General features: G+C 44.4%; 1 protein-coding gene across 4 annotated transcripts in view; it reads left to right on the top strand.

The window, feature by feature from the left end:
- The window catches only part of PRPS2 (phosphoribosyl pyrophosphate synthetase 2), a 33,233-nt gene that overhangs the window by 3,378 nt on the left and 2,761 nt on the right, over window positions 1-27,094 (top strand). For 3 of the 4 annotated variants that reach the window (XM_067724494.1, XM_067724495.1, XM_067724492.1), the window contains exons 2-7: window positions 2,878-3,061; window positions 10,665-10,763; window positions 11,764-11,888; window positions 18,999-19,172; window positions 20,095-20,254; window positions 21,927-24,529. In XM_067724494.1, coding sequence (XP_067580595.1) covers window positions 2,878-3,061; window positions 10,665-10,763; window positions 11,764-11,888; window positions 18,999-19,172; window positions 20,095-20,254; window positions 21,927-22,019 — 835 coding nt within the window. In that variant the 3' untranslated portion in view covers window positions 22,020-24,529. Of the gene's footprint in view, window positions 1-2,877; window positions 3,062-10,664; window positions 10,764-11,763; window positions 11,889-18,998; window positions 19,173-20,094; window positions 20,255-21,926; window positions 24,530-27,094 lie in introns of those variants that run through there. The other variant, XM_067724493.1, reaches the window with a different exon arrangement.

Here is a 27,094-nt window from a genome sequence, read left to right as displayed (position 1 = left end):
GGAAAAGTGTTAGTCTGTGGCCCGTCTTTTAATTACCACACCCATTCGTTGGTGGCTCAGATAAACTCATCAGCCTTCTTATTTCAGGGTCAGTAAAGAGCAGTGGACGCTGCCTCCTGGCCACAGTTTTTAAAAGACCTAGAGTAAAGATCAGTCGCAACCATCTTTATGAGTAGAAGCAGGAATAGCTTTGGGGAAAAGTTGCCATGGTGATTGTATGTATTTTCTGTCTTCCCCTGGACTGCTAGTCATATGGGGATTGAGGTTCCTTAGAAAAACTAGGCCAGAGAAGCTGAAATTCGGGGATTAAACAGTCATAACACCAGCAGTTGTTGGCAAACCTTTTCTGTAAGGGGCAGACAACATTTTAGCCTTCGTGGACCCATGGTGGCTCTGCTGCTGTTAGGTCTTACAGTTCTGTAGGTTAGAAGTGCATCATGGGTCAGTGTTGCTTTCTGGAGGCTCTAGGGGAGAATCCATTACCTGCTTTCCCAGCTCTCAGGGGCTGCCTACTTTGCTTGGCTCTTGGCCCGTTCTTCCATCTTCGGGACCAGCCACATAGCACGTCTCTGACCCTACGTCAGTCCTCACATCTCTTTCTCTGACCTCTTTTCTCTCCCTCTTCCATTTTTAAGGACCCTTGTAATCACACTGGGCCAACTACAATAATCAAGGGTAATCTCCCTGTTTTACGGTCACCTGACTAGTAGCCTTAATTCCATCTGCCACCTTGCTTCCCCTTTGCCCTATAAACGAACATATATATTCAAAGGTTCTGGGGATTAGGACATAGACGTCTTTGGGAGGCCATTATTCTGCCCACCCCATTCTCAGCTCACGGGCTATTATTGACCCCTGAGCTTTATGATACTGTGATTTCCAGATTGACTTCACCTCGCAGTTGATGTGATGTTCACGAAGGAATTACACGTAGCTCTTTAGTACTCGGATCGGAGGGAGTATGTAGAATTCGGTCTGTCACGTGCTCATCCCGAGGTTGGCATCGTACTCTTTCCATCCATGGCAGAGCACGTGCGAGGTTAAGACCCACTGTTATCAAAACTCATTTTCAGATCCTGTCAACTTGAAAAATGGCATTTTTGTCTTCTAATTATTCTGTTTAAAGTTGAGTAGAAGCTTCTGTTGATTCAGATAGACTGCTATATGGTATTCGAAATGCCATTTGTGTTTACATTTTCTTAAGAAATAATTAGCTCTTTTAATAAAACAATACCATTGGGTATAATGGGTTTCTGATTGCAAGAGACGGGATACAGGTAACTGTGTATGTATGCCAGTGTTGTGCTGACTCGTTCTCTTGTTGAACCCCCAGAATCCTGTACCTGAAATACAGAAGCTTCCTGGTAGGCAATTTTCAAAGACTTTAGCTCCTATTTGCTTTCTCAAGAAGCTACTGGAGGATGCCCATCAGTAAAACAAGGAAGTGCACCAAGAAAGGGTACAGAAAGTGGGAACTCGAGGGCAGGAAAGGGGTGGAAGCAATCCCCAGGAGACAGCTGTGCACAGCTGGAAAGAGAAGGCAGCTCAGGGAGAGCCTCGGGCAGGCCGAGGAATGGAGATCACGCTTGAGGCCTTTGACGTTGACATTGTGGGATTTAGTTTGTTAGCCAAGTGTTGAGGCTGCCATTTGTATGCAGTACTCGGAAAACTTAGTAGTTGAAGAGGTTGGATAATTTCCTCCAGGGTAAACAGACCCCCAAAAGTTGTGCATAGAAGGGCAATACGAACTTGGTTTTCAGTTTACTGAATGACTCAGCTCTGAATGGCACTGACACAGTTAAAATTGTAGCTCTCAGATTTAGTTGGAAAATGCTGATCGATGTGAGGAAGATGGCAAGATGAGATGGGAAGGCTGCACACGGGTGCGGGCGACGGGTTGGGGAGGAGATAGGGGTCAACACGTGATGCCTAGGATGAAAAATCCAGATGAACGGGCTTCCCTGGTGACGCAGTGGTTGAGAGTCCTCCTGCTGATGCAGGGGACACGCGTTTGTGCGCCGGTCCGGGAAGATCCCACATGCCGCGGGGCGGCTGGGCCTGTGAGCCATGGCCGCTGAGCCTGCGCGTCCGGAGCCTGTGCTCCGCAACGGGAGAGGCCACAACAGTGAGAGGCCCGCGTACCGCCAAAAAAAAAAAAAAAAAAATCCAGATGAAGCAATACAAACGTAAGGGAGGGACTTTGAAAATAAATATCTAAAGACCATGTCAAGAGTTGAAATTGGCTGCCTCTGCGCTGTTTATTTGTTTTAAGCCTTACAGAACGGATTGGAGTTTTTTAAGCAATGTGTTATGTGTAACGTTAACGAAAGTGAAAAACTAAAATACAGTATTGAGCCAAAAAGAGTTAATGTAACAGGCCTGAGACAATTTCTGAAGAGCATATGGGATCCCCTCATATATGGAAAAGGTCCCTTTGCAAGGTGGCCCTTGGCTGGCTTCTGGGAGCTTAGCTTTCGTGAGGTTTCCCGCCATTCCCTGTGGGAATAGCTCACTGCTGAACGGTGTAAACCACGTGGTTAACACCGAGTCCCTGGCCCCCCGTAAAACCCCAGGCACTGAGTCTCTAATGAGCTTCCCCGGGAGACAGTGCTTCACGTGTGTTGTCACAGCTCGTTGCCGGGGGAATTCACACGTCCTCTGTGACTCCACGAGGGTAAGGACTCTTGGAAGCTTGTGCCTGGTCTACCCAGACCTCGCCCGTGTGACTTTTCCCTTTGCTGATTTTGTTCTGTCTCCTCTCAGTGGAAGAAGTCATACCCTCGAGGACCACTGCCTGCCAAGTCCTAGGGAATCACAACCCTGGGGGTGGTCACAGGGATGCTTTCCTATTAATGGGTGGCATGTTCCTTCCCCTAGCGTCGAGATTGGCGAAAGTGTGAGGGGAGAAGATGTGTACATCATCCAGAGTGGCTGTGGAGAAATCAACGACAACCTGATGGAACTCCTCATCATGATCAACGCCTGCAAGATCGCGTCATCCTCCAGGGTGACTGCCGTGATCCCGTGCTTCCCCTACGCCCGCCAAGACAAAAAGGACAAGGTATGGGGGCGGGGCTCCTGTTGGAGGAACCTGCTCTGCCTTAACGGCTACGTTGATTTTCTCACTTTGTACCTCTGAATCCCTGGGAAATGCCTGCTCTCTCCTGTCAGGATGGAGTAAATATGCCTTCTCTGGTTGGCTCTACCAAAGGTTTGTCTTTGGACCAGCCATCACGTTAATATTTGTACATATAGAAACAGAGAAAGTGTATTTTTGCAGGTATGAAAATACCATTGCTATAATATAAAATTATTATACTTTACATATAATGAAAGTGGATGAAATTATTGTGTACCTTTGTGGTGGTGAATAGAACTAAACACACACACACACACACACACACACACACACACACACACACACACACACACACACACACACACACACACACACACACACCACACACACCCCCGCCGGTGAGTATAAAACACTGGGGGAAGTCCTGAGCAGACCACTGGATTGCATCCATGTCGGGATCCCAGTTGTGTTATCCTACCTTACTTTTGCAAGTGAGAACCTGAGGCAAGGTTGCACCATCTCAGCATTGTTTCTTACAGCTGCATATGAGTCTACAGTTATCTCAAGATACCAAGTTTAATTTATACCGTTATCTCTTTTTAACCTTGCAAGAGGAATGAAGTTAATATTGTTGAATTATTCTTTTTGTAACACTAGCACTGTAGGAGGCTTTGTGAGTTTCTAGAAAAACTGAAGATACGGCCTCTGCCTTCAAGAAAAATCAGAGAAGTTGGAGTTGGAGGGGAACTTGAAAGGGGAATGTATTACTTTGCTGGGCCTGCGAAAACAAATGACCACAAACTGGGAGGCTTACTTAGAATGCCAGAAATGTACTCTCTTGCAGTCCTGGAGGCCAGATGTCAGAGGTCACGCTGCCAGCAGGCTGCAGTCCCTCTGAAGACTCTGGCGGAGCCTTCTTTGCCTCTTCCTGTTTCTGCTGGCTCCTGGCATTCCTTGGCTTCTGGTAGCATCATGTCCATCTCTGCCTGTCTTCACATGGCTGCCTTCCTGTGTCTCTGTGTGTCCTTTTGTCTTTTATAAAAGGACAGTTACTGGATTTAGGGCCCGCCCTAATCCAGAATGAGCTCATCTGGATCTTCACCTTAGTTACATCTGCAAAGACCCGATTTCCACATGAAGTCACAGTCTGAGGTTCTGGGTTGACGTGAGTTTTGGGGATACCATTCAGGCCTCTATGGGGAGCAACTCTTCAGCTGTTGTCCGCCTTGTATTTTATGAATAGATGGTCGGTTCCGCGGGAATCCTTTCAGTTCCATATAACATAAATCCATAAAACATGTATTTATGGACATTGAAATGTGAATTTCAGATAATTGCCACATGCCGTGAAATGTTGGGGTGTGTGTTGGGGGGGCTGTGTGTGTGTCTGTCACTTTGTGACTTGGCCTTTAGCTTGTGAGCAGCCCAGACCTGAGGTCCCACCTGCTCCTGTGAAGCATGTGACGTCCCACTTGTCACTTATGGAGCTGCTTTTATTCTAAACTTGATTTGTAAGTTTTATGTGTGTTTCAATTTATTTCTTTTGTCGCATCAGTGTAGTCTGTTGTCGTAGCTCTTCCTCCCATCTGGGTGTTTCTATGGGCTTGTTCAGCATCTTGGTTCTTGTCTGTGGCATAGAGAAGCTCATATCCGGCTACCATTTCTCTTCCATGTAACAGGGTGTTTAGTAAATTCTGTATTCTGTCATTTGTCATCAGATTTTCCTTTTTTTTCTAGTAGCTTTTGCACTTGGCATGAAGATATTTGATACGTTGCTTCTTCTTTGGTAAATTCCTCCTTTTATTATTACTTGGCCCTTTCCCACTGTGTAACGATTTGGAACCCTAACTTGTTTTTTGGGTTTTTTTGTTTGGTTTTTGTTTTTTTCTTTTTTTTTTAAAACCCTAACTTTCTTTTTAACTGATACAAATATTGAGACGCCTGCATTTTTTGTTTGCAAGTATTTGATTGGCATTTACCTCTTGTTCCAATATTGTATTTTCAAACTTTGTTTCTTATGTTTAATCATAATGAAGTCTTTGTCGCATAGAGAAACTAGCATGGTCTGCATGGCTGGTGTCCTGCCCCCCACACAGGGGATGTGACGGCACTCCTGGCCTCTGGCCTCTACTTGCCAGGATTGCCCTCTGTCACCACGCTGATGAAGAGCCCTCCAGAGCTCTTGCAGCCCCAGTGGGCTTAACTGTTCCCTGGAACCGTGTTGTTCAACTGTCTCTTGATCCATGTTCCTATTGTTGGACATTGAAATGGGTTTTCTTTTTTTTTTTTTTGCGGTACGTGGGCCTCTCACTGTTGTGGCCTCTCTCGTTGCGGAGCACAGGCTCCAGACACGCAGGCTCAGCGGCCATGGCTCACGGGTCCAGCCGCTCCGCGGCATGTGGGATCTTCCCGGACCGGGGCACGAACCCGTGTCCCCTGCATTGGCAGGCGGACTCTCAACCAGTGCGCCACCAGGGAAGCCCAAGATGGGTTTTCTTTTGGGGGCCATTTTGAGTACCAGTTTCTTTCCTTCCTTTCACTGTTCCTTAGTCGCTTTGCTGTAAGTGTGTTTCTTGGAAACAATATGGTAGCTGCTTTTCGTTTTTACTCCAATCAGACAGTTCCACGACTTTCTGAACTTAACCGCTGATGGAAGAGATAAGATGTGGTCACCGTCAGCAGCACAGAAGCAAGGCCATGATAGCAGTTGAGAGATGGCACCAGTAGCAGCAGAGGGAATCTGGAGTTCAGAAATGGTGCGCCGTATTGTTGGAGAAAGCTCATAGCAAAAAAGGAATCACAGAGGGCTGTGTTAGTTTCCAATTGCTACTGTAGTAAATTACTATAAGCTGGGTGGCTTCAAACAACAGAAATGGATTCTCTCATAGTTGTGGAGGCCAGAAGTTGAAAATCAAGGTGCGGCAGGGCCATGCTCCGTCTGGAGGCTCTAGGGAAGGATCCTTCCTGGCCTCTTCCAGCTGCTGGCAACTGCCACGTTGCCTGGCTTGAGGCCGTATCCCTCTGACCTCCGCTTCCATCTTCACGTGGCTTCTCTTGCCTCTGTCGGATCTCCCTCTTTAAGGATACATACCATAGCATCCAGGGCCCTCTGGGATAATCTCCCCATCTCAGAATCCTTAGTAAAACCACATCTGCAAAGGGCCTCTTTCGAAATAAAGTAACAGTCACACAGGCTCCAGGGGTTAGGACCTGATATCTTTGGGGCCACCATTCAGCCCACTCCAGGGGGCCTTGATAGGTCACTGATGTGTGAATAAGTGGGTATTTAGGGACAGTTCAAGCTTTGAGATAGTGTCATTATTACATCATTTATCATGTAAGTCAGGCTACTTGAGGGCTTGAAAGGGGATTCTGTGAATAATGATGCCAGGAAACAAGTGTTCACCCAGCTGTCCCAGGTGAGTCTGACTCTTGACCACCCTTTGTAGAGCCTGGCTCTTTGGGACTGACCTCGGAGGCGGCCAGGACATGTCGATTGTTCTGGCACCATCATTTCTGACCTATCTCTAGTCAAGCTGACTCGTGTTGCAGTAAGGAGAGAGACTGTTTCTCTCACCATGCTGCTCGAAAGGGAAATCTTTAATTTTGTCTATCATTTGAGGTGTGCTTTTGGACTTTTTAAATTGCTGCTAATAACTTTTCTAACTACTCATTTCTTTCCCTAGACCAACTGGGCTGGCTTTGTATCAGGAAACTTTTGAAATGAGGGTAGCAAAGGATTTAGTAAGCACCTTAGAGAAATGGCCTGAGCCTATATGTAATTCATGTACCAGCCAGGGCTAGTGATGAGGAAACCCAGGGTGATGGGGGAAAACACTTCTCCCCGCTTTTGGCTTCACTTAGGTAGGCTAAAGGCCACGTAGTGTTCGAATGTGATGGGAAGTCGTCGGCCACACTTGTTCTATGGGCTCAGAAAGAAATTCTCTTCCTCAGCCACTGGAGGAGCCCTGGGGAGCCTCACAGACTTGTCCTTTCCTTCCCATAGGACTGTACTGTCTATGGCATCTAAGACACAATGGAATTCTGCGCAGTCGATCTATTTAGAGTTACCTGCAAAGAAGCGCAGAAAAAGCTAGAGCCTTTTAACCAGATTTAAAGCTTGTTTCATTATTTTTAACCTCACTGCTTGTTTTTAAGCAAGGCTGCACATCTGTCAAATTTTATTTTTGCTTTTATTTGTATGTGCAAGAAACCAGGGACAAGTTCTGACAGTGAAGGAAAGGTTTCATGATGACACGTCAGCACAATGTAATACTAACATGGAAAAAAGATGACAATATAGTATTCATTGTAAAAAGTGTGGTGCAGAGTGGTCTGAGTTTTGGGGTAAGACTTTGGAGCCAAGTGGACTTGGGTTTGACCTTTAGTGCCATTACTTACTCTTGTTCCGTTGTGTCTTTAGTTTCCTCCTCTGGAAGTTAAGGATGGTATTTGGTACTATTTATAAAGTGCTTGGCACACAAGTGGGCAGACTCTTTCCCAAAAGAACTAGGTGTCAGATTGTTGAGGCTTTGTGTCCCACTGGGACTCTGTTGAAATCGCTCCACTTCACCATTTGGTGTGAAAACAGCCATATTTAATATGTAAACGAAGGGGTATGGCCGTGTTCCAATAAAACTTTATTTATGGACATTGAAATATGAATTTCACATACTTTTCAAATGTCACAAAGTACTGCTTTTGATTGGTCTTCAACCACTTTAAAACCTAAAAACCATTCTTAGCTCACAGGTTGTGAAGAAACAGAGCATGGGCTGTCTTGGCCCATGAGCACCAGTCCCCTGACCTCTGCTATAGTGGGTGGTCAATAATTGCTAGTTTCCTTCCCTGCTAAAAACCGTATGATGTGGGCACAGCTGGAAATAATTACTTTTGAGGGGGTAGAAGACTTGGAGCTTTTTTTCCCCCCCAGATTTTCAAGGTTATGTTCTATTTTCAATGATCAAATAGTTTCTTTTGATTTCTTAACTGGAAAAATTGAGGACAGTTGTGCTGACACAAATTTCTACAATCTCGTCAATTTTTAAAGCCTGCGAAGTTTACACTTTTTAGCGGGGCAGCAGCCGATACATTAAATAAAATCTGGACTCTGGAGAGTCTTTGTCGAGGTTGGTCTGGCTCACAAAATATTTGACCTTTATCCGTTTTTCATTAGGGGAGTCGAACGTTTTATTTTCGGTTGCTGTACCTTGACTACCTTTGTTGAAATGTCTTACAAATTTTTCTCTGTCTTGGCTATAAAGTCAGTTGAAACTTGTGGATCATTTTTCCTGCAAGATGCAGTTGGGGGTTGAGGCAAATTGCGAAAGATGGTCCAAAAACCAAATTTGAAAACAGAGTTTGAAGAAGGAGATCAGAAAGTATGAATTTAAAAATTACCCCTGTGCTTTGGCTCTCAGAAGTAAGAAATGCTCAACGCCATGGAGAGAACGCTATGGAGAGCAGAGGACTCTTCTCGTAGGTTATCAGCTTAGAGAAAGAGCCCCAAATTGATGAGCATTGTGAGTCAGATTCCCAGCTATCAATTTGTTCTTTTTAATTATCTTGGAATTTTGTTAGACTCAATAATTCTCATAGTTAGTGAGGTGAATGACTAAGCCTCGGAAACTTGTTGTTACAGAGATCCTGTTATTAAATATTTATCGAAGAACTGTCATGTGCAAGATACAGAGCCGGGACTGCAGGTGATGTGGAAATCTCCAAAACCAATTCTTTGTCCTTGAGGGACGCATAGTCTAGTTGTGAATTATGCATCCTACATAAAATACCTTCTGATGTCAATCTTTAAGCAGGCGGCATAAGGTGGTCCCATATGGTGGGGACCAAATGCTGTGTCCCTTTAGAAGGGACAGATCATTTCTCTCTAGATTTCTCGGAGTACCTTAAAGTTTGGAGATTGGAACCAGATCTGGAGGATCAAACACATTGGGTCTGCAGAGATGGGGGTGGAATAAGGGTAAGGTGGGTGTGCAGGTGTTGATGGCAAGGCTTAGAGTGTTCTCCGGAAGAGGGAGAGAGCAGGCCCAGTCCCCACTGCAGGGAGGACCCCTCCTGGAGGCGCAGGGATGGCGGTGGGGCAGACCAGGTCTTAGTAGCTAGAGCCGCGCTGGCGGGAGGGCTTTTTATCCCAAAGGCAACGTGGACCAGAGCAGGGGAGCTAACACGATGAAAACGTGACTTAGTTGAGCAGGTTGAACAATTTTTTAAAAATTAGAAAACTGTTTCCCCATAATCTCACTTTCTAGAAACATCTACTGGTAACATTTGGGCTGTTACCTCTCATTCTTTGTGTGTGAAAAAAGTGTGTGTGTGTGTGTGTGTATTATCATCAAGTAATAGGTTTCTTTTTTATAAAAGAATGGTGTTATTAGAGAAAATAAAAATAATCTGTTCACATTGTGATATAATTCCTGTGTGTTTTTACATGAATATACTGTGTATGTGTGTGTGTGTATTTAACAGAGATCATTTGTTACTATTTTGAATGAAATCTTTTTTGTTTTCAGCTTTGAGATATAATTGACATGTGACATTGTAAGTTTGAATGAAATCTTCTATTAAGCTTACATTTCCTTTTTTGTGGTGTATAGAAATAACACTGTTTACAGCAAAATGCTGAACTCTTTCCCTAGGTCTAATCATGCCTCTATAATCCCTTGGATTGTTTTGACGTGGACAGAGTTACTGTCCGTCATTTATGGTGTGGAACCTAAAGCTATGGAGAAGTTGGGTACCTTCAGAGAGGATACGGTGTCACGCTGCGTGTGTTTCTCTGAATATCAAATTATCCATCACCTTAAGGTGTTCTTTCTTGGATATGGTTTTTGTCGAATTTGTAACAGCCTTCGCTCCCAGCTGTAGTGCAGAAACTTGTCTTTAGGGCTGGCCTTGGCCTTCAGGGCTCTGCAGGATGCGCCCCGGCCTCTCTCCCGGCATGCCCTCACATTCTGTCCTGGACCACTGCCTGTAGCCACGCTAGGATTCGTTCCGTCCCTGGATATGATCTCAGCCTCCATAACGTCACATGGGCTGCTCTTGCTGCCACACTGGTCTCCCGCTTCTGCTGGCCTCACCTTAAAAAGCACTTTCCTCAGAGGGGCCTCTGACAACCAGTGTCTTTTAACTTGATGTCCTTCATGCTCTTGTCTGTCTGTCTGTCTCTCTCCCGGGACCTATTATTCTGCACAGTTGTCACAATTGGAATTATATAAATTGTGATGTTACATGTATTTATGTTTAATTATTTGCTTCTTTGATATTTGTTTTCTATACCCAGTGTCAGGCACACTGTCTCACAGTAGTAGATGTAAATAATTAATATTTGGTGAATAAAACGGGATGAGTATCTTTTGCTATTATAAGCTATAAATTTCTTTATTAATAATGAAATCATTTAAATTACTAAGTTTAAATTATTGAAGTATTAATTTTGAATTATTAATGTTAATTTTCTTCAAGTGTAATAAAGCATCTGTGATTCCTCTTTCTTCTATAAATCTTAGTGGGAGAAACCTGGAGGTCTCCATCTCTCCCCTGTTATAAAATCCGTGCCTTTATATTTTAGAGTCGTGCTCCGATTTCGGCGAAACTCGTGGCCAATATGCTCTCGGTCGCTGGGGCGGATCACATCATCACCATGGACCTGCATGCCTCTCAGATCCAGGTTCCAGAATTCTCTTTGTTGTCCTTGGTTATGGTGGGGCCTTAGTGCAAGTGGTTAAATCCTAACGCCCTGTTAAGTTAAATAATTTTTGAAGGAGGTAACACTACATGTGTTTTTAAGTTTGTATATGGCAACTCTTGGATTTTCATCTTTTTTACTGAACTTAGAAATATATTTAATGTTGATATCGCCTGTATCCAGCACCACCTTCCCTCTACTCACTTTTGGAGGAGCAGGAATGGCTTCTTGGTAGTAAACTCTATAATTCCATCTCCACTTCTGGAAAATAATTAGAATGGGAGAGTCGTAATGTAGGTTTTTTAAAACTCTTCATAACTTAGTTCCGTAATCTGGTAAACAGGCCAAATTACACTATGCATACTCTGTGATATAGTGAATGTTGACTTATCTGGCTTATAATAAGGTGTTTAAGAAACAGCAAATCTCTCACCCATTGATCTACGAAACCATTCTCCTATTCCTTAGGATAGAGCTGATCGTAAAATAACAGACCATGTCCCCGTATTGAACTGAAATCTGCTTCTGGAACATATCTGTCTTTTGATTTAATTCTGTTTGAATTAAGAAAAGGGTGTCTGCACAGACATAGAAAAACGGTTACCAAAGGGTAAAGGTGGGGGGGAGATAAATTAGGAGCTTGGGATGAACAGATACACACTACTATATATAAATTAGGTAAACAACAAGGTCCTACTATATAGCACAGGGAACTATATTCAGTATCTTGTATAATGGAAAAGGATCTGAAAAAGAATACATATATATATATATATATATATAAAAATAGCTGAATCACTTTGCTGGACACCTGAAAGTAACATAACCTGGTCAGTCAACTATACTTCAATTTTAAAAAAAAAAAGAAAAAAAGGGGAGTCAGTTGAAAAGGCTTCTTTTGAATAAAAAATTCAAGTTTTATCTCATGAAAGAGATCTTTTTAAAAACCCTGCAATAACGTGACACCCGCTTCTCCCCTTAGGGGTTCTTTGATATCCCCGTGGATAACTTGTACGCGGAGCCCGCGGTCCTGCAGTGGATTCGGGAGAACATCACCGAGTGGAGAAACTGCATCATTGTTTCACCTGACGCCGGGGGCGCCAAAAGGTACTGCACAGGCCCAGGCGGCATGAGGCAGATTTAGATTTGTATGTTTGCCGACTGCTTTTTCCTTTCCATATGTGTTAGATAAGGAAGCATGTCTTCAATTACTGAACAGTTTATTTTGCAAATAAGCAAGTAAGTAGCCAACAGGCTTCACCTCCAGAGCAGAGAGCTGTCATCTTTAACATTTCATCATTCATGAAAGAAAAAAAAATACACACAGACGTTTGGTTTCAGCAAAGAATGTTTTGAGGTTTTTTTGGGGGTTTTTTTTGGCAGTACGCGGGCCTCTCACTGCTGTGGCCTCTCCCGTTGTGGAGCACAGGCTCCGGACGCGCAGGCTCAGCGGCCATGGCTCACGGGCCCAGCCGCTCCGCGGCATGTGGGCTCTTCCCGGACCGGGGCACGAACCCGTGTCCCCTGCATCAGCAGGCGGACTCTCAACCACTGTGCCACCAGGGAAGCCCTGTTTTGAGTTTTTTAAGTTTTCATTTCTGATTATAAAAGCAATGAGCCTAATTGGAAAATAAGGCTTTTACTTAACAACACGATTGACCAAGCTAGTTCTTCTTACTACAAACATTTAGAAATGGAAGCCAAGATAGAACAATTTTAAAATGCGTGTCCGCAGAGCAGCCGGAAAGAAAGGGAGGTGTCTGTGGCCCAGAAATAAAGAAGGCTGACGGCCGTGCTCGGGGTGGCCTGGGGTATGGGTGTCAGATCCAGGAAGAGGCGGGTGGCTTGGGAGAGGCTATAATGCCCTCATGGGGGCCTCCAGACAGAAGGGAGATGGCAGGGAGACCCCTCCCTGCAGCCTGGGGAGGAAAGCCAGTCTCCCGATGCTGGGAAAATTGACCCCAGGCCACAGAGCCACGGCCGAGGGAGAATTCCACAAGCCCAGCTGTTCAGTAAGCACTCCCCGCTGAAGACCACCTCATTGTGCCTGATTATCCCAGTTAGGAAGCCGAGGGGGCGCAGCCCACCGAGAGCCAGCGCCTGCAGATAACAGGGTGGCGGGCAGCCAGCCCCGTGGGCTCAACAGGACAGTTACTGGGCTGTAAAAGGAGGATGCTGGACGGAAATTGACATGGCACTAAAAGCATCAGAGCGCAGGTGCACTGAATGGCATAAATAATCGTACTGAGAAGCAAATCCAGAGGGCTTTACAGAGACTCAAGGAATTAAAGAGCAATCAGTACAGACAGTTGAGGATCGGGGTGAAGATGAGGGAACGCTGATGCAGAGTGCTTTACTGTGCTCCGAGACTCAGTGAGTCAGAGTCACCTTGTAGAACTGTGCAGCTGCTCTCTGGCGGGGAGAAGAGCGGAATGAAGTTTTAATGCCCGGGCAGGGGCCTCCGTCAGGGAGGGAGAGGTGAAAGAGAGCTCCGTCCACCAGTCCTGTGAGAAAGCAAGGAAGCTCGTAAGTCTGTGCACGCTAGTAAACCTGCCACGAGAGAGTGGTGACCATCAAGCTTGGGGACAACTTTAAAATGCAAATGCCCATCCCTCATCCCTTCCACGGCCAAGCTAAGGACCTAGAATCGAACTTAAAAGCTCCCCTTCGGGTGCAAGCAACCCAGAGTGTTGTCTGCTTAAGGCAACAGGGGAATGAGAGCAACGTTTTGGAGTAATTTCTCTTGGAGATGCTTGCAGTTACTTAGAAACTTACTGAAGTCACACAGTGGCATCTGCAGGCGAATGCACTGGCCTGCTCGAAGGTTAGAGGTGAGCAAGTGGGTTGAGAGGGAGCATAAGGCGTAACTTGTTTTTAGTAACAGCTTTATTGAGATGTAATTCACATACCTCCAATTCACCCATTCAGAGTGCGCAGGTCAGTGGGTTTTGTGTATTCAGAGTTAGGCATCTGTCACCACTGTCTAATTCCAGAACATTTGCAGTCACTCCCCACTCCCTCTCCCTCCAGCCTGTGGCCACCACTAATCTCCATTGTGTCTAGGGAATTGTCTCCCTGGGCGGTTCATATGGATGGATCATAAAATAAGTGGCTTTCATGTCAGGCATATTTCTTTTTTTGACCAGAACAACTTAGTTTGATAGCTAACAGGCCAAAAGAATAATAGATTCCACAAACTTCTGTGGCCTTGTGTTTTTCCATCCCAACCCTATTTTTTTTTTTTTTTTTTTTGGTGGTACGCAGGCCTCTCACTGTTGTGGCCTCTCCCGTTGTGGAGCACAGGCTCTGGACGCTCAGGCTCTGTGGCATGTGGGATCCTCCCAGACCGGGGCACAAACCCGTGTCCCCTGCATCGGCAGGCGGACTCTCAACCACTGCACCACCAGGGAAGCCCCCAACCCTATTTTTTATGTATAGGGTGATGTCTCCCATTTCCTTCTTGAGGGACCTCTATTCTTCCCAAAGTCAGAATTATGCTTTTCAAACATATACCCCCCCTTTTTATTTCACACAGATGATGTTATGCTGCACATACTTCTTTGCTGTTTTTTTTTTCAAAGCGTGTTCCGCCTTAGCAACAGTTCCCCAGCTGTGCAGTAGGTCTGCTTTCTCGGTTTTCGCAGCTGGGTGATAGGCCCTTGGGTGCGGATGTAGTGATTCCTTTAACCAGTCTCACGTTCCTCTTTAGTAGGTGCTGTTGTTTATGTTCTTAGGCACATTCCTGCAGCACGACACTCACTTTCACATTTCATATACTTGTACAAGTAGGATGCGTTCTTAGAACTGCTGTTGCCAAGTCCAGGGGCATGAGCTATTTAGGTTTTGATGGACAGGGTCAAAATTTGGTCTTTGAAAGAAGATAGGCTTCGCTGGTGGCGCAGTGGTTGGGAGTCCGCCTGCCAATGCAGGGGACATGGGTTCGAGCCCTGGTCCGGGAGGATCCCACATGCTGTGGAGCAACTGGGCCCGTGCGCCACAACTGCTGAAGCCCGTGCACCTAGAGCCTGTGCTCTGCAGTAGGAGAGGCCACTGCAATGAGAAGCCTGCGCACCGCGGCGGGGAGTGGCCCCCACTTGCTGCAGCTAGAGAAGGCCCGCGTGCAGCAGTGAAGACCCAGTGCAGCCAAAAATTAAATAAATGAATAAATTAATTAATTTAAAAATATATGAACTCAAAATTCACATATAAAAAAAAAGAAAGAAGACCATTGGGATTAGCAGATAAAACTACTATATATAAAATAGATAAACAACAAGGATCTGCTGTATAGCAGAGGAAACTATATTCAGTGTCTTGTAATAAACCATAATGGAAAAAAGTCTGAAAAAGAGTATATAAATATATATATATGTATAACTGAATCACTTTGCTGTACACCAGAAGCTAACACAACATTGTAAATCAAGTATACTTCAATTTAAAAAAAAGAAGATAGGGCTTCCCTGGTGGCGCAGTGGTTGAGAGTCCGCCTGCCGATGCAGAGGACATGGGTTCGTGCCCCGGTCCGGGAAGATCTCACATGTCGCGGAGCCGCTAGGCCTGTGAGCCGTGGCCGCTGAGCCTGCGCATCTGGAGCCTGTGCTGCGCAATGGGAGACGCCGCAACAGTGAGAGGCCCGTGTACCAAAAAAAAGAAGATAGACCAGTTGACATTCCCAAGTATGGATGCCAGTGACTTTGTACACAGGCTTGCTTACACAGCAGATGATCGGACTTCTTTTACTTTACAGATCGGCTGAGTGATACATGGCATCTCCTCCTGTAAATTGCAGTTGCGTGCATAAGGTTGAGCGCTCCTTCTAGCATGTTCATATTTTGTTCATACCTTTTGCATGTTCTGTCAGCTGGAGGCCTCTTCCTCTGGCTTGTTAGGAGTTCTGTGCAGGCAGGAAATGACATCTTTTCTTCTCGTGTGTAGCAAGTAAGTCCCCAAGTTTTTCACTTCTTCCCTTTTTGTATTTTTCTTCTCTGCAAGACTTTTAAAACATGCTTATGTACTCACATTTATCTCTGTTTCACATTATGGCTTCTGGGTTTATGAAGGATCACCCTTAACATTTTTCTTCTCCCATGATTTCATATGTTTTAAGGGTTGCTTTTTTCCTTTTTAATGTTTTGATTTTTCTTCCATCTGAAATTTGTTTTGGAATAAAGAGTGAATTAAGAATCCAACTCCCCCTGTCCCCAGCTATCTGAATTGTCCCCAGAACTATTCAGTAATCAATTTTTCTCACATTGATTTGAAATACCATCTTTTATTATATACCAGGCTCCCCCATCTACTTGCCAACTCCTGCTCAAAAAATGCAGAGTCAGCTAGCCAGAGGAAATGGCCAGTAGCAAGATGCTGTTTTTGTTCAGATCCCCTTCAGAGTAGTTCCGCTCCGATCACCCCTGCTCCCCCTCTGCCGGGAGAGGCAGGCTTTTTAGGGGCATGCATTTCCGGTTTTTTGTCACCTCCATTCCTCACCAGTTTTTGCTACACATTCTTGTCATCCTCATATCCTGGAGTAAGCTGTTTCCCAACCGACAAAATAGCCTCGCAGGTAACGCATGATACGTACAGTTGACATTATCTGTGGCTTCTTTGTTTGATGCAAGAAGTCGTATTTCACCAAGAAAAATAGATATCTATCTGACAAATTGGAACTTGTTGTCATAGAAAAAACTTTGAGGCTTGATTTGTTCCAGGTACAAGTTAGTATCCCCACAAAACTTAATATCGCCACAAGAGGTCACTTGTGGGTAGAAAAAAATAAACCTTAGGAAACACCACTGTTGAGATAGTCAGTATTAACGTAAAACTGGTCTGGGAAGTTGGTGAAACTAAATAATTCAGATTTGACTTTTTTCTCTTTTCTTTTAAAGAGAATGTAATAGTGTATCCAGAAGAAATGGAAATCAAACTATGTATTATTTTTGTCCTAGCTTTTTCCACCCAAGATTTCTATATGATACACTGTCTCAGCATCGTATGTTAGGAATAGGTATTAAGTCTCAGTTATACACCAGGAAAAGAAGAGTTGGAACCTGCGGAGAAATAGGAATGTTCTCGCAACCCAGGGGGCTTTTTGCAGGGATATTTTCCTTTATTCTCTGCTTCTGATGTTACCATTGGGTACCTGCAGTGGCTGGAGCTCCCCCACTCATGTTCCACGCCTGTCCCCAACCCCCCAAAACCTGAGCTTCTTTCCCACGCAGGCCTCCGCGCCCCTGCTGGTGTGTTTGTGCACAGGCTTAGGAGAGCGGATCACATGGCAGAACGCAGGTTATGCTTGGACTTGAGTTGCTTCAAACTTCAGCCCCAGTGGTGGCGCTTCCCCACCGCACTGAGATCTTCCTGGTCCTTACAAATAAACAGAATTTTAATGTATACGCACGTACATAAGGTGTTCAAGAGTCTTTCTTGGGAAAACCTGTCTTGCGTTCTGAGAAACTAGCTTTCCTTAATGGGAGTTTAAATGGCTTATCTTTTATGAAATTGGCATATAGATAGTAGTATATGTTTTAGGGCGATTATGGGGCAAAATCTTGGTCAGCATTCAAATTCTATTTAGTTATATATATGCCACAATTTAAAAAAATACTTGTTGAATGTTCTCAGAAACAAGCAGGTGTAAGCTGTGGTACACAGTCCCCTTCAGGCTGCGCTCTTGGCCCCAGAGAGTGGGTTCCTCTCAGCGCCTTGGCCACACTCGGCTTGATCAGAGCACGCATGGGGCGCCACTCGTGGTTACCAGCTGAGGAGGACGCAGTGAATGGGACCACGACTTAAAAAGCGTCCAAGAGGTTGCATCCTCCAGTCGCTGCATACTAAATTAGGGTGTGTGAGTGTGTATGTTTTGGTCCCTCGATAAAAAGTTTTTCAGCTGAATTGCATCAGGAGTGACCCTCATTTCAAAAAGTGAAACGGGAAAATCTTCATGTCACCTTATGTCTATGGTGTTATTTTGCACTGTTTCATCATTGAAGTCTATTCTTCACAGGAAAAATCTGGAATGTTCCAGGCTCACTAGCAAGCCTGGCCTGCCACCTTCTCCTCCTTTTGCCAGTTCAGGCCTTTCAGAGCTGATCACTTTTGAGCATTTGCCCTAGTTGTGCAGAGGCCTGGACTGTGATTACCGTGTCCGGAGGCCTCGTGTCCCGTGAAGCCCGTTGTCCTAAGCATACAGATTACATGGCTGCGCTCACCCGGACTTTGTCCCCACTGGCTGCTCCCTACACTGAGCAGTTAGTATTTTCTAAATAACTTGCTTTTAGTTGTGCCCCTGACTTTAAAAGGTACCCACAAGGGCTTCCCTGGTGGCACAGTGGTTGAGAGTCCGCCTGCCGATACAGGGGACACGGGTTCGTGCCCCGGTCCGGGAAGATCCCACATGCCGCGGAGCAGCTGGGCCCGTGAGCCATGGCCGATGGGCCTGCGCGTCCGGAGCCTGTGCTCCGCAACGGGAGAGGCCACAGCAGTGAGAGGCCACGTACCGCAAAAAAATAAATAAATAAATAAAGGTACCCATAAACACTAACCTGTTGAGTATCAGCTGCTTAGCCAGGAGTTTTAGCCCATGGTCAAGGCGCCCTGGCTTTCTTCCCCAGCTGCCACAAATGCAAGGCCACATCCTAGCATGTTTCTCCCCTTGCGTCGCTTAATACATATCCCAGACCAGGCCTGGCTTTGCAAGGGAGGCCTGATTCTTGCATTATCTTGAGTATGGCTGGTCACGACAGTCCTAAAATACAGCTGTGAAGAACACAAGTTTTTTTGTATTGACAGTGTTTGATGTATCTGTCTGTGTCTTTTTTTTTTTGTAATGAATCTAGAGTTTTTTAATATAATTTTGGGAATACGTTTTCAGAATTAGTCTAATTTTTTTCCCTATCTATATTTTTTAACTTTTAATTTTATATTGGAGTATAGTTGGTTAACAGTGTTGTGTTAGTTTCAGGTATACAGCGAAGTGATTCAGTTATACATATACATGTATCTATTCTTTTTTCAAATTCTTCTCCCATCTAGGTTGTTACAGAATATTGAACAGAGTTCCCTGTGCTATACAGTAGGTCCTTGTTGGTTATCTGTTTTAAATATAGCAGTGTGTACATGTCACTCCCAAACTCCCAATCTATCCTCCCTGCCACCTTCCCCCTGCTAACCATAAGCTTGTTCTCTAAGTCCGTGTCTGTCTGTGTCTTTGAGCAGGGTCACGTCAATCGCAGACAGGTTGAATGTGGAATTTGCCTTGATTCACAAGGAGAGGAAGAAGGCAAATGAAGTGGACCGGATGGTGCTGGTGGGCGATGTGAAGGACCGCGTGGCCATCCTTGTGGATGACATGGCCGACACATGTGGCACCATCTGCCATGCTGCGGACAAGTATGCGTGTGGTTTGGGACCCCTGAGGAGAGTGTCAGGGCGTCTCATTAAGAAAGGAAGAATGTCAGCTGTTAAAAAACTCGGCTCACTTTTCCTAATTATTACTGATAGCTTAGTAGTAGTTTTTCAGACCAAAGTCAATTCTAGGCCTATTTTTTTTTCTCGGTAGGGAAAAAACTGTGGTCCTTTATGGCCTGGTTTTCATTTTCAAGGTTGAACTTTCAGTGTATTTTTAAAGAAGTTCAGGGAAGGTGCTTCTCCTGAAACTGAGCACAGGAGGAAAAAGACAGTCTTTCGGCCTCTTCAGGCCCTCGCTTCCTTGGCTTGCCTTCACTCCAGCCTTCTCAGCGTTGGCTTCCAGGGACTTAGAGCTGGGCTGTTACGCGTGGGAGCCACCACCCAGCCATGCACGGCTGCAGAACGCGTGGACTGTGGCCCGTCTGACTTGAGATGTGCTGGGAGGGTAGAATGCACAGCCGGTTTCAGAGACAGAACGAAACAAAGAGTGTATAATACCTCAGTTTTGTGTATTGATTGTATGGCAACATGGTGACATTTTGGCTTTACTCTTTTAAACCTGGGCAGTTTTGTTCCCTGGGAGACATTTGACAATATCTGGAGACATTTTTGGTTGTGACAACTGAGGGGACGGGTGTTGCTGTTGGGTAGAGGCCAGGGATGTGCTGCACAGCAAAGAATTATCCGGGCCCAACGTCAAGGCTGATAATCCCTGATTTAAGGGAATGTAAAGTGTTTGGCCAGCACATACCTTAAAAGATCCTGTTTTAGACTGATAAATGTGAGTGAAATTGGTTCCCTGTTTTCCTTTATGGAACACACTATTGCTTTTAAATTCACACTGAGGGGAGAATGCTTCAAGAATATTTGTGTGCACTTAGTTTTTTTCTCTTTTATTTTATAGGCTACTCTCGGCCGGAGCCACCAAAGTTTATGCTATCCTTACCCATGGGATCTTCTCTGGGCCAGCTATTTCCAGAATAAATAATGCCGCCTTTGAGGCTGTTGTTGTGACAAACACTATTCCCCAAGAGGACAAAATGAAACACTGCTCCAAGATTCAGGTACTGGCTACACTGCAGGCAGAGCCAAGCAGGGAGGCAACTCGCATCTTGTGTGTGTGACCACTTGCTAAGCAGATGTCAGTAGAGGTTGTAGCTTCCCGTAATGGGAAGGTATGATACATGTTAGATGTCTGGGAAAGGCTGGGGCCAGCAGAGGTCAAAGTTATAAATAGTAAGTGAATAAAGCCAAAGTAAAGAACATTAAGAAACAGGCTGTGGTAAAGCTAAACAGAGTTACCACATGACCCCCCTGGTCCACCTCTAGGGTTATTCCTCCAAATCTGAAAATGGCTGTTCAAACGAAACCTTATGCACGAACATTCACAGCAGGCCTTATTCACGGTAGCCAAAAGGTGGAAATGACCAAATGTCCACCGACAGTTGAATGGTTAACCCAAGTGTGGCCTCTTCATACGATGAAATATTCCTCAGCCTTAAAAAGGAAGGAGATTTTGATACTTGCAACAACATGGATGAACCTTGAAAGCGGTATGCTAAGTGAAAGAAACCAGTCACAAAAGGACAAATATTGTGTGATACGTAAACTAGATTCCACTTAGCTGAGGGCTCTAGAGTAGTCAGATTCATAGAAAGGGGAAGTAGAGTGGTGGTTACCAGGAGCAGGGTGTTTAATGGTGCAGGGTTTCCGTTTGGGACGATGAAAAAGTTTGGGAAATGGTTACACACCACTGGGAATGTAGTTAATGCCAGTAAGTTCTATACTTAAAAATGGTTAAAATGGCATCTTTTGTGGTACATGTATTTTGCCACAGGTTTTTAAATGGGGAGGAAAACAAGCAGCTTGGCTGTGCCAGGGGTCTCTTAGCTTTACTCCTTCTATCCCTCCTGCCTTGGGAGGCCCCCAGAGAGTTGGCAGTGATCACTTTACACCAGCTGGCCTGAAATAAGTTGAAGGGGTTTGAGTCCTCGTTTTGCCTCTGTGTCTTGGTGAACCTTGGCAAGTCCTTTCATTGCTGGAAGCCTACATGCCCATCATTAGAGCATGAAGGTGGATCAGTGATCTGCTTCGTGATTTCTCATCCATCGGAGAGCAACACAGTTCATTCGGCACCAGGAGATTCATTAGAAAATGGTCAGAATAGCTATGCCTTAGATTTTCATGTCTGATTCTCAGTAGTTGAGAGTCAGCAAATTAAGGACCCCGGGCCCAATCCAGCCCACCATCTGTTTTTGTAAATAAAGTTTTACTGAAACACAGCCATGCCCATGCATTTATGTATTGTCTATGGCTGTTCTCATGCTGACCCCGGAGTTAGATGATTACAGCTGTGCTGTCAGACGTTACAGTTTCTGTGTTTTCAGAAACCAAGAGAGAGAAAAACCTTCCACATGATGATTGAGTAAAATTAATTTTAAAACAACAAACACTGAAAGTAAAGGATGTCTCTGGTTAACAGCGGCCCTGAAAAGCCTTTGAAGTATCTGCACTGAAAAATCTCACTTCCAGGATCCCGTACAGGATTGTAATTTGAAGACAGACCCAAAACTGTCAGTCCTCTCAGAAGAAATGGCTGTGGGGAGGTTCGATAGTAGCACATCTTATGTGCTGGAGAAAGCATTTCTAGGCTTTCTGGCTTCTAAGTTTCCAATTAAACATCACTGAGATGTCCCACTTTCTTCTCCTCTTTTCTGTCTTTTCATTGGTGTTTAGGTTATTGACATTTCGATGATCCTGGCCGAGGCGATTCGAAGGACCCACAACGGTGAATCTGTGTCTTACCTGTTCAGCCACGTCCCACTGTAAATCCAGGATGTGAGGTGTGGAAGCAAGCCTGCTCTGGCTTCTGACTTGCGTGCATTTGTCTGATTATTAGCTTTAGGACTAAGTAGTTATATTAATGCAAAAGCATCAGATCTTTGTATACTCCGAGGGCCACTGGTTTTCCCCCTCTTAAAGCTCCCGACCATTTATTTTCAGTTTGGTGGGGAGGGCAGTGGTTATTTGATCTTTAAGTGAACAGTCTTAAATGAGAAATGTTTCTGTTATCGTGATTTGTTCTGATAGGTGACCTTTTTTTCCTTTGTTCTGTCAGTGCTTTGAGGCCACAACTTTTAAGTTTATAATTCCATTGTGGAAGTTCACAGTTTATGTATTTCAGGGTTACCAAAGGTCAACTCAGATTAAAGCCTCTGTGTAAATATAAAATGATAATGCCTGTGGACATTTGGGTGAAACCCTGTAGAGAATTAGCCTTTTGCTTCTAAGTCAACCTTAGAGAATTTTTAATACCCTGAATTTTGAGTATTTGTTTTAGTGATCAGGTTTCCAAGAAACCATTTTGGTTATTATGCTTAATTTGGACCAAATTTTATGTAGCTGAAGATGGCCACTGACACGTTTAATTCTGGTAAACATTACACATATCAGAGGCAATGTAGTTCAGTATTTTTTTATTGCCACTTCTAAAAATCGTAACTGTCACTTATCTGAAATACCTTGTTCTAAAATTCCAAAATTATGTTCAGCAATAGAGCTGACAGAGAAACTGTTTTGAGGTAGTCTGCAAGTACACTGTCACATTCATGCTGTGTCCATCCCAGATGCACCTCATGTCCTGCCATCTTGTTTTTTTTAATGTCCTGTTTTTAGCTCTAGCTTTTACTTTGCCTTTTTTCCAAGAGTTTCATGTTGTGGATTTCCGTCACAACAAAGACTTCTTCGCTAAGTCCCCTCACATTTACTAGTCTGATCTCTGTTTTGCTTTTAACATGAGAAAAAGATGAATTGTTTGTGGGTGCCTCCAAATACATATTTAAATATTATTTCCTTAGTGTTGATCTCATGGTCTTTTGCCTTTTGTACTCACAAGTATCAAGCCTTCTAGGCAACAGATTATTGTAACTAAAGCAGTTACCTGAAAAGTGTGGGTGAGAAAGGCCTAGAAAAAAAAGGACAAATAAGGAAACATTAGTTGCTCCATGAAGTTAATGTTCAAATGGTGGCCCAGGAGTGATGGTGGAGGGGAGATAGCTTTATCCACAGGTGGCTTTTGACGGCTGCTGAGTGAGGCGCGCCCATCTCCGGTGGCAGGCGGCAAGCATCAACTCTGAATTTTCCTAAGTGCGCGTTGGTGGACAACCAACTGAGCGCTTCCGCCCCCAAAGAAGAAAATGTGCCTGCACAGACAAAGCCCAGGAATAATAAATAACAATCTCCTTCTGCTGAATCTCAAAACTTGGAGAGAAGAAAGTCTCTGATCTAAATTCTGTGGGTGGAAAAATGAAATCTGTTTAAGTTGTTAACAAACCTGAATAACAGTCTTTAAGGTTTCAGACTTCAGTACAGCAGAGGGTGAATCAAAGTTTAAAAGTATCATCTTAGTCATCACAGAGACTAGCATTTTGCTGTACCTTAAGAGGGCTTTTGAGAAAAAATCCTAGTGTAGCCTGGTTAAGGTCAGCTATTCAATACGATGGACGTTATCTAGACAAGAGTTGATTTGAGATATGTGAAGAGCCTATTTAGATGTATGTAATTATTATTTTGGACAAATGAGTGATATCTGTATTTCTTGAAATTTCTATGCATAGAGAAATGAAAATGTAGTTATGAACGCACGCAGGTAGACAGCTTCGCATCCCAGTGTGGACATGATGACAATGACTAAAACCAGTTGATTTAAAGGTAGTCATTTCATCTAAGATTTAAGAGTCTAACACATAGAGCTAGTTTTAAAATAATGATCTTCAGATAAAGAGATAAAAATCGGTATTGTCATTCTCTGAATTAAGAACTGATTGTTTCTATGGTTATTTATCTCCACTTTTGTATTTTAAAGTACTTCTGGTACATCTGTCAACTAAATAGACTAGAGGTAGCCCTGCACGGCGGCAATGTAGCCCTTAACTATTTGATGGTCCAGTTCAAAAAAGATGATGAAGACAGCCTTGAGAGCAGCGTAATCCCAGAACTTGTGCGTCCCTTGCTGCTTATGCGGAAACATTTCAGTGAAACCACCAAATATATTGCTCCTGTCTGACTCTGCTGCATGGCAGTTGACTTGGCGTACATCTAACCAAAAAGGGGAGCCAGAGAAATATGAATATACCAAAGTTGCTCAGTTTCCAACTTAAGTTACATTAACCAACTTAAAGAGGTTCGTAGTATAACTTTCCTTTGGTAGATATGATGTCAAATAGATTGAGGAACTACGTCATTTGCAGTGCTTGTATTGGTTTAGAATATAGGATTCGAAGATCTTCCAACACTGTACTAAAAACATTTCAATAAAATCATGCTCCTTCTTTCTTTCATACTTTGTATCATCATTGTGGAGTAATATATTTTGATGGAGTGATGTGTTCTGATGGGTACCTTGAAGTGTTTGCCGCATCATGGCTGTAGCCCAGCATATAAAGTTACAGAAAAGCCAGAAGTTCACTGAAGTCAGCTCTTCTCCGTTTTGAAGGTGTTTCCGAAGAACTGATGAGCATTCTCCTTGCCCCAAAGCATAATATCTGGGCCACGTAAGAATGCTAGATGTTTCCTATAAAATTGAAGATTGCACTGTGTGTTTATACATCAGAGTAGTCGTGTTCAATACCCATAGGTTAGAATGGACCAAACTTAAATGTAGGCCCCATAGAAGTTTTTCACATGCTTTGATTTCAGAAGCACCAGGAACTGTCACCTATTCTGTGATGCTTTAAGTTACTCTCGTGGAGACGAAGTAAAAAAAATTCTTTTTGGCCACACCCTGCGTGTAGCATGTGGGATCTTAGTTCCCCGACCAGGGATCACACCCGCGCCCCCTGCAGTGGAAGTGCAGGGTCTTAACCACTGGACCGCCAGGGAGGTCCTGGACAAAGTAAACTTCTAATTATGGTTCTCCCAGGAAAGCTCAGCTTTAAAGTGTGGGTAATGCTGAGAGTGACAACAGTTTGTCTTAAAAAGTCCCAGTGAAATATAAAGAACTAAAACCAAGTCCACTGGAGAAGATCACAGTTTTAAGACAAAACAGGATAAAATGTAATAGAAGGGAGGAAGAAAATGGAGAGATGGAAACACCAAAATCACGTCACCAGCGTTACAGTTTCACCTCATTAATCCTGTCACACACACCTCCTCGGAAGTGTTTGATTTCATATGGCAGGTCCTATCCAACCCACCAGCTGACCTAGTGGCTGGACAGGCTAAGCGTCCAAGGGGAAGATGCAACACTAAGAGGTTCAGAGGGTCGAATGAGGCTGGGGAGGTGAGAAAGGGCTTTGTGAAGGGACTGCTGTTACCGATGGTACTTCACGGCAGAATTTTCCAGAACCACTGGCTGTACTCCAGCATGGACTGAAGCAGGACAGCACAGGGTGTCTGGTACTTACTATGTTAGAGTGAGGATAGCCAATGAAGATGGAACTCGGGCTGAAAAGTACTGCCTTATCCTTTGTGTACATTGCATGCAGAAGTTGACAGAGTCGCTCCTTTTCACTGCAGATCTTCACCTAATTGGTTTATCTCCTGCACCCCGGGAACACAGCCCTCCACCTTTTCCCTTGCTTTCCAAGTCCACATTCTGGATTGGTTTGATCTACTGTCACCTCTGAGCTCTTGTTTTCTCTCCTGAAAGAGCGTGATGCTCAGAAACAGACTCCACCACTTACTAGAGTTAAGACAACGACAACAACAAAACCTCTTTGGGCTAGTTGCTTACCCCCTCTGTGCCTCAGTTTCCTTGTATGTGAAATGGGATAATAGTACCTCTCTCAGAGGATGTGATGAGTAAATGAGATGATATCTGTAAAGAGCTTAGAACCGATTGTTGTGTACATTAACCTCAGTTTTTAGAACAGGCATCTTATTTCTTCCCTTTGAAAGAATCTAAGTATGAAGAAGCAAGATTTTCGTGCACTTTTAGATGCTAATCCATGTGCCTCTGAGCTAGTCACAAACACGATCCACCCACGCAGGGGTACATTGTCCTGGCACGTGACCGTCTCCACCAAGGGTAGCATTTGGTGATGACAAATGGTTGCATGTTGAAGACACTTTGCTGGGCTGTAGAAATGACAGGAATGGATGACGTGTGGTAATGGAGATGGTGACCAATTGAGGCTGTTTACAGCAACCTGATTCCATTCACTATCCCAACATTAAAAAAAAGCAGTGCCCAATATAAACAGCAGTTTTCACTGTTCTAACGGCTAAGTCCTGTGGTCAGAAGAAAACCCAGCTGAACTCATTCTGCAAGAGCAATAGAAAGAGACTGGCAAAGCAAAAAATGTAATGCAGTGTGGAAAGTGCCCGAAATTGGGACTGTGGCGATCTAGGGTCTGGTTCCTGATATGCTACCAGCAAGCTGTGTGACCTGGGGGAAATGTCTATACCACTCTGAGTCTGAGCATCTTTGTGAAAAAGAGGGGGTAGATGATTGCTAAAGTCCCCAGCAGTTTTAACAGGCCATGACCTCTATGCTAGATATAGTTGGACTACTACTAACTGAAGGCTGTGGTCCTAATGTGGCAAAGATGGTTCCTTCTCCATCAGGTGAACAACTTGTTTGGGCTTGCAGGGGACTTTCTCAGTGCTACCTCTGGAAGTCTTGCATCCCAGGAAAGCCTGCAGTCCTGGGCACGCCAGGGTGCTCGGTCACTCTAATTCTCTTTCTTCTAATGTGGATAGTTCTGGATCCCCAGCGCCACCTTGGCTAAGGAATCTCACAAGCGTGGCTCTGATCTTGTGCCAGTTGCAACACAAAGGAAGCTATATGACAAGCCCAACAATGTGCCAACGAGCTGTGGCGTCACAGTTTTAAAAAAATCCATCGTCAATTAACTGTAGAAGCTGAAGGCCGTAGTCACAGATAAAAGAGGAAAATGGGGGGA

This window comes from Pseudorca crassidens, chromosome X (genome assembly GCF_039906515.1).
Source record: "Pseudorca crassidens isolate mPseCra1 chromosome X, mPseCra1.hap1, whole genome shotgun sequence".
Classification (NCBI taxonomy): domain Eukaryota; kingdom Metazoa; phylum Chordata; class Mammalia; order Artiodactyla; family Delphinidae; genus Pseudorca; species Pseudorca crassidens.
The sequence above is the reverse complement of the archived record's forward strand: the minus strand, read 5'-3'. Positions and strand labels throughout refer to the sequence as shown.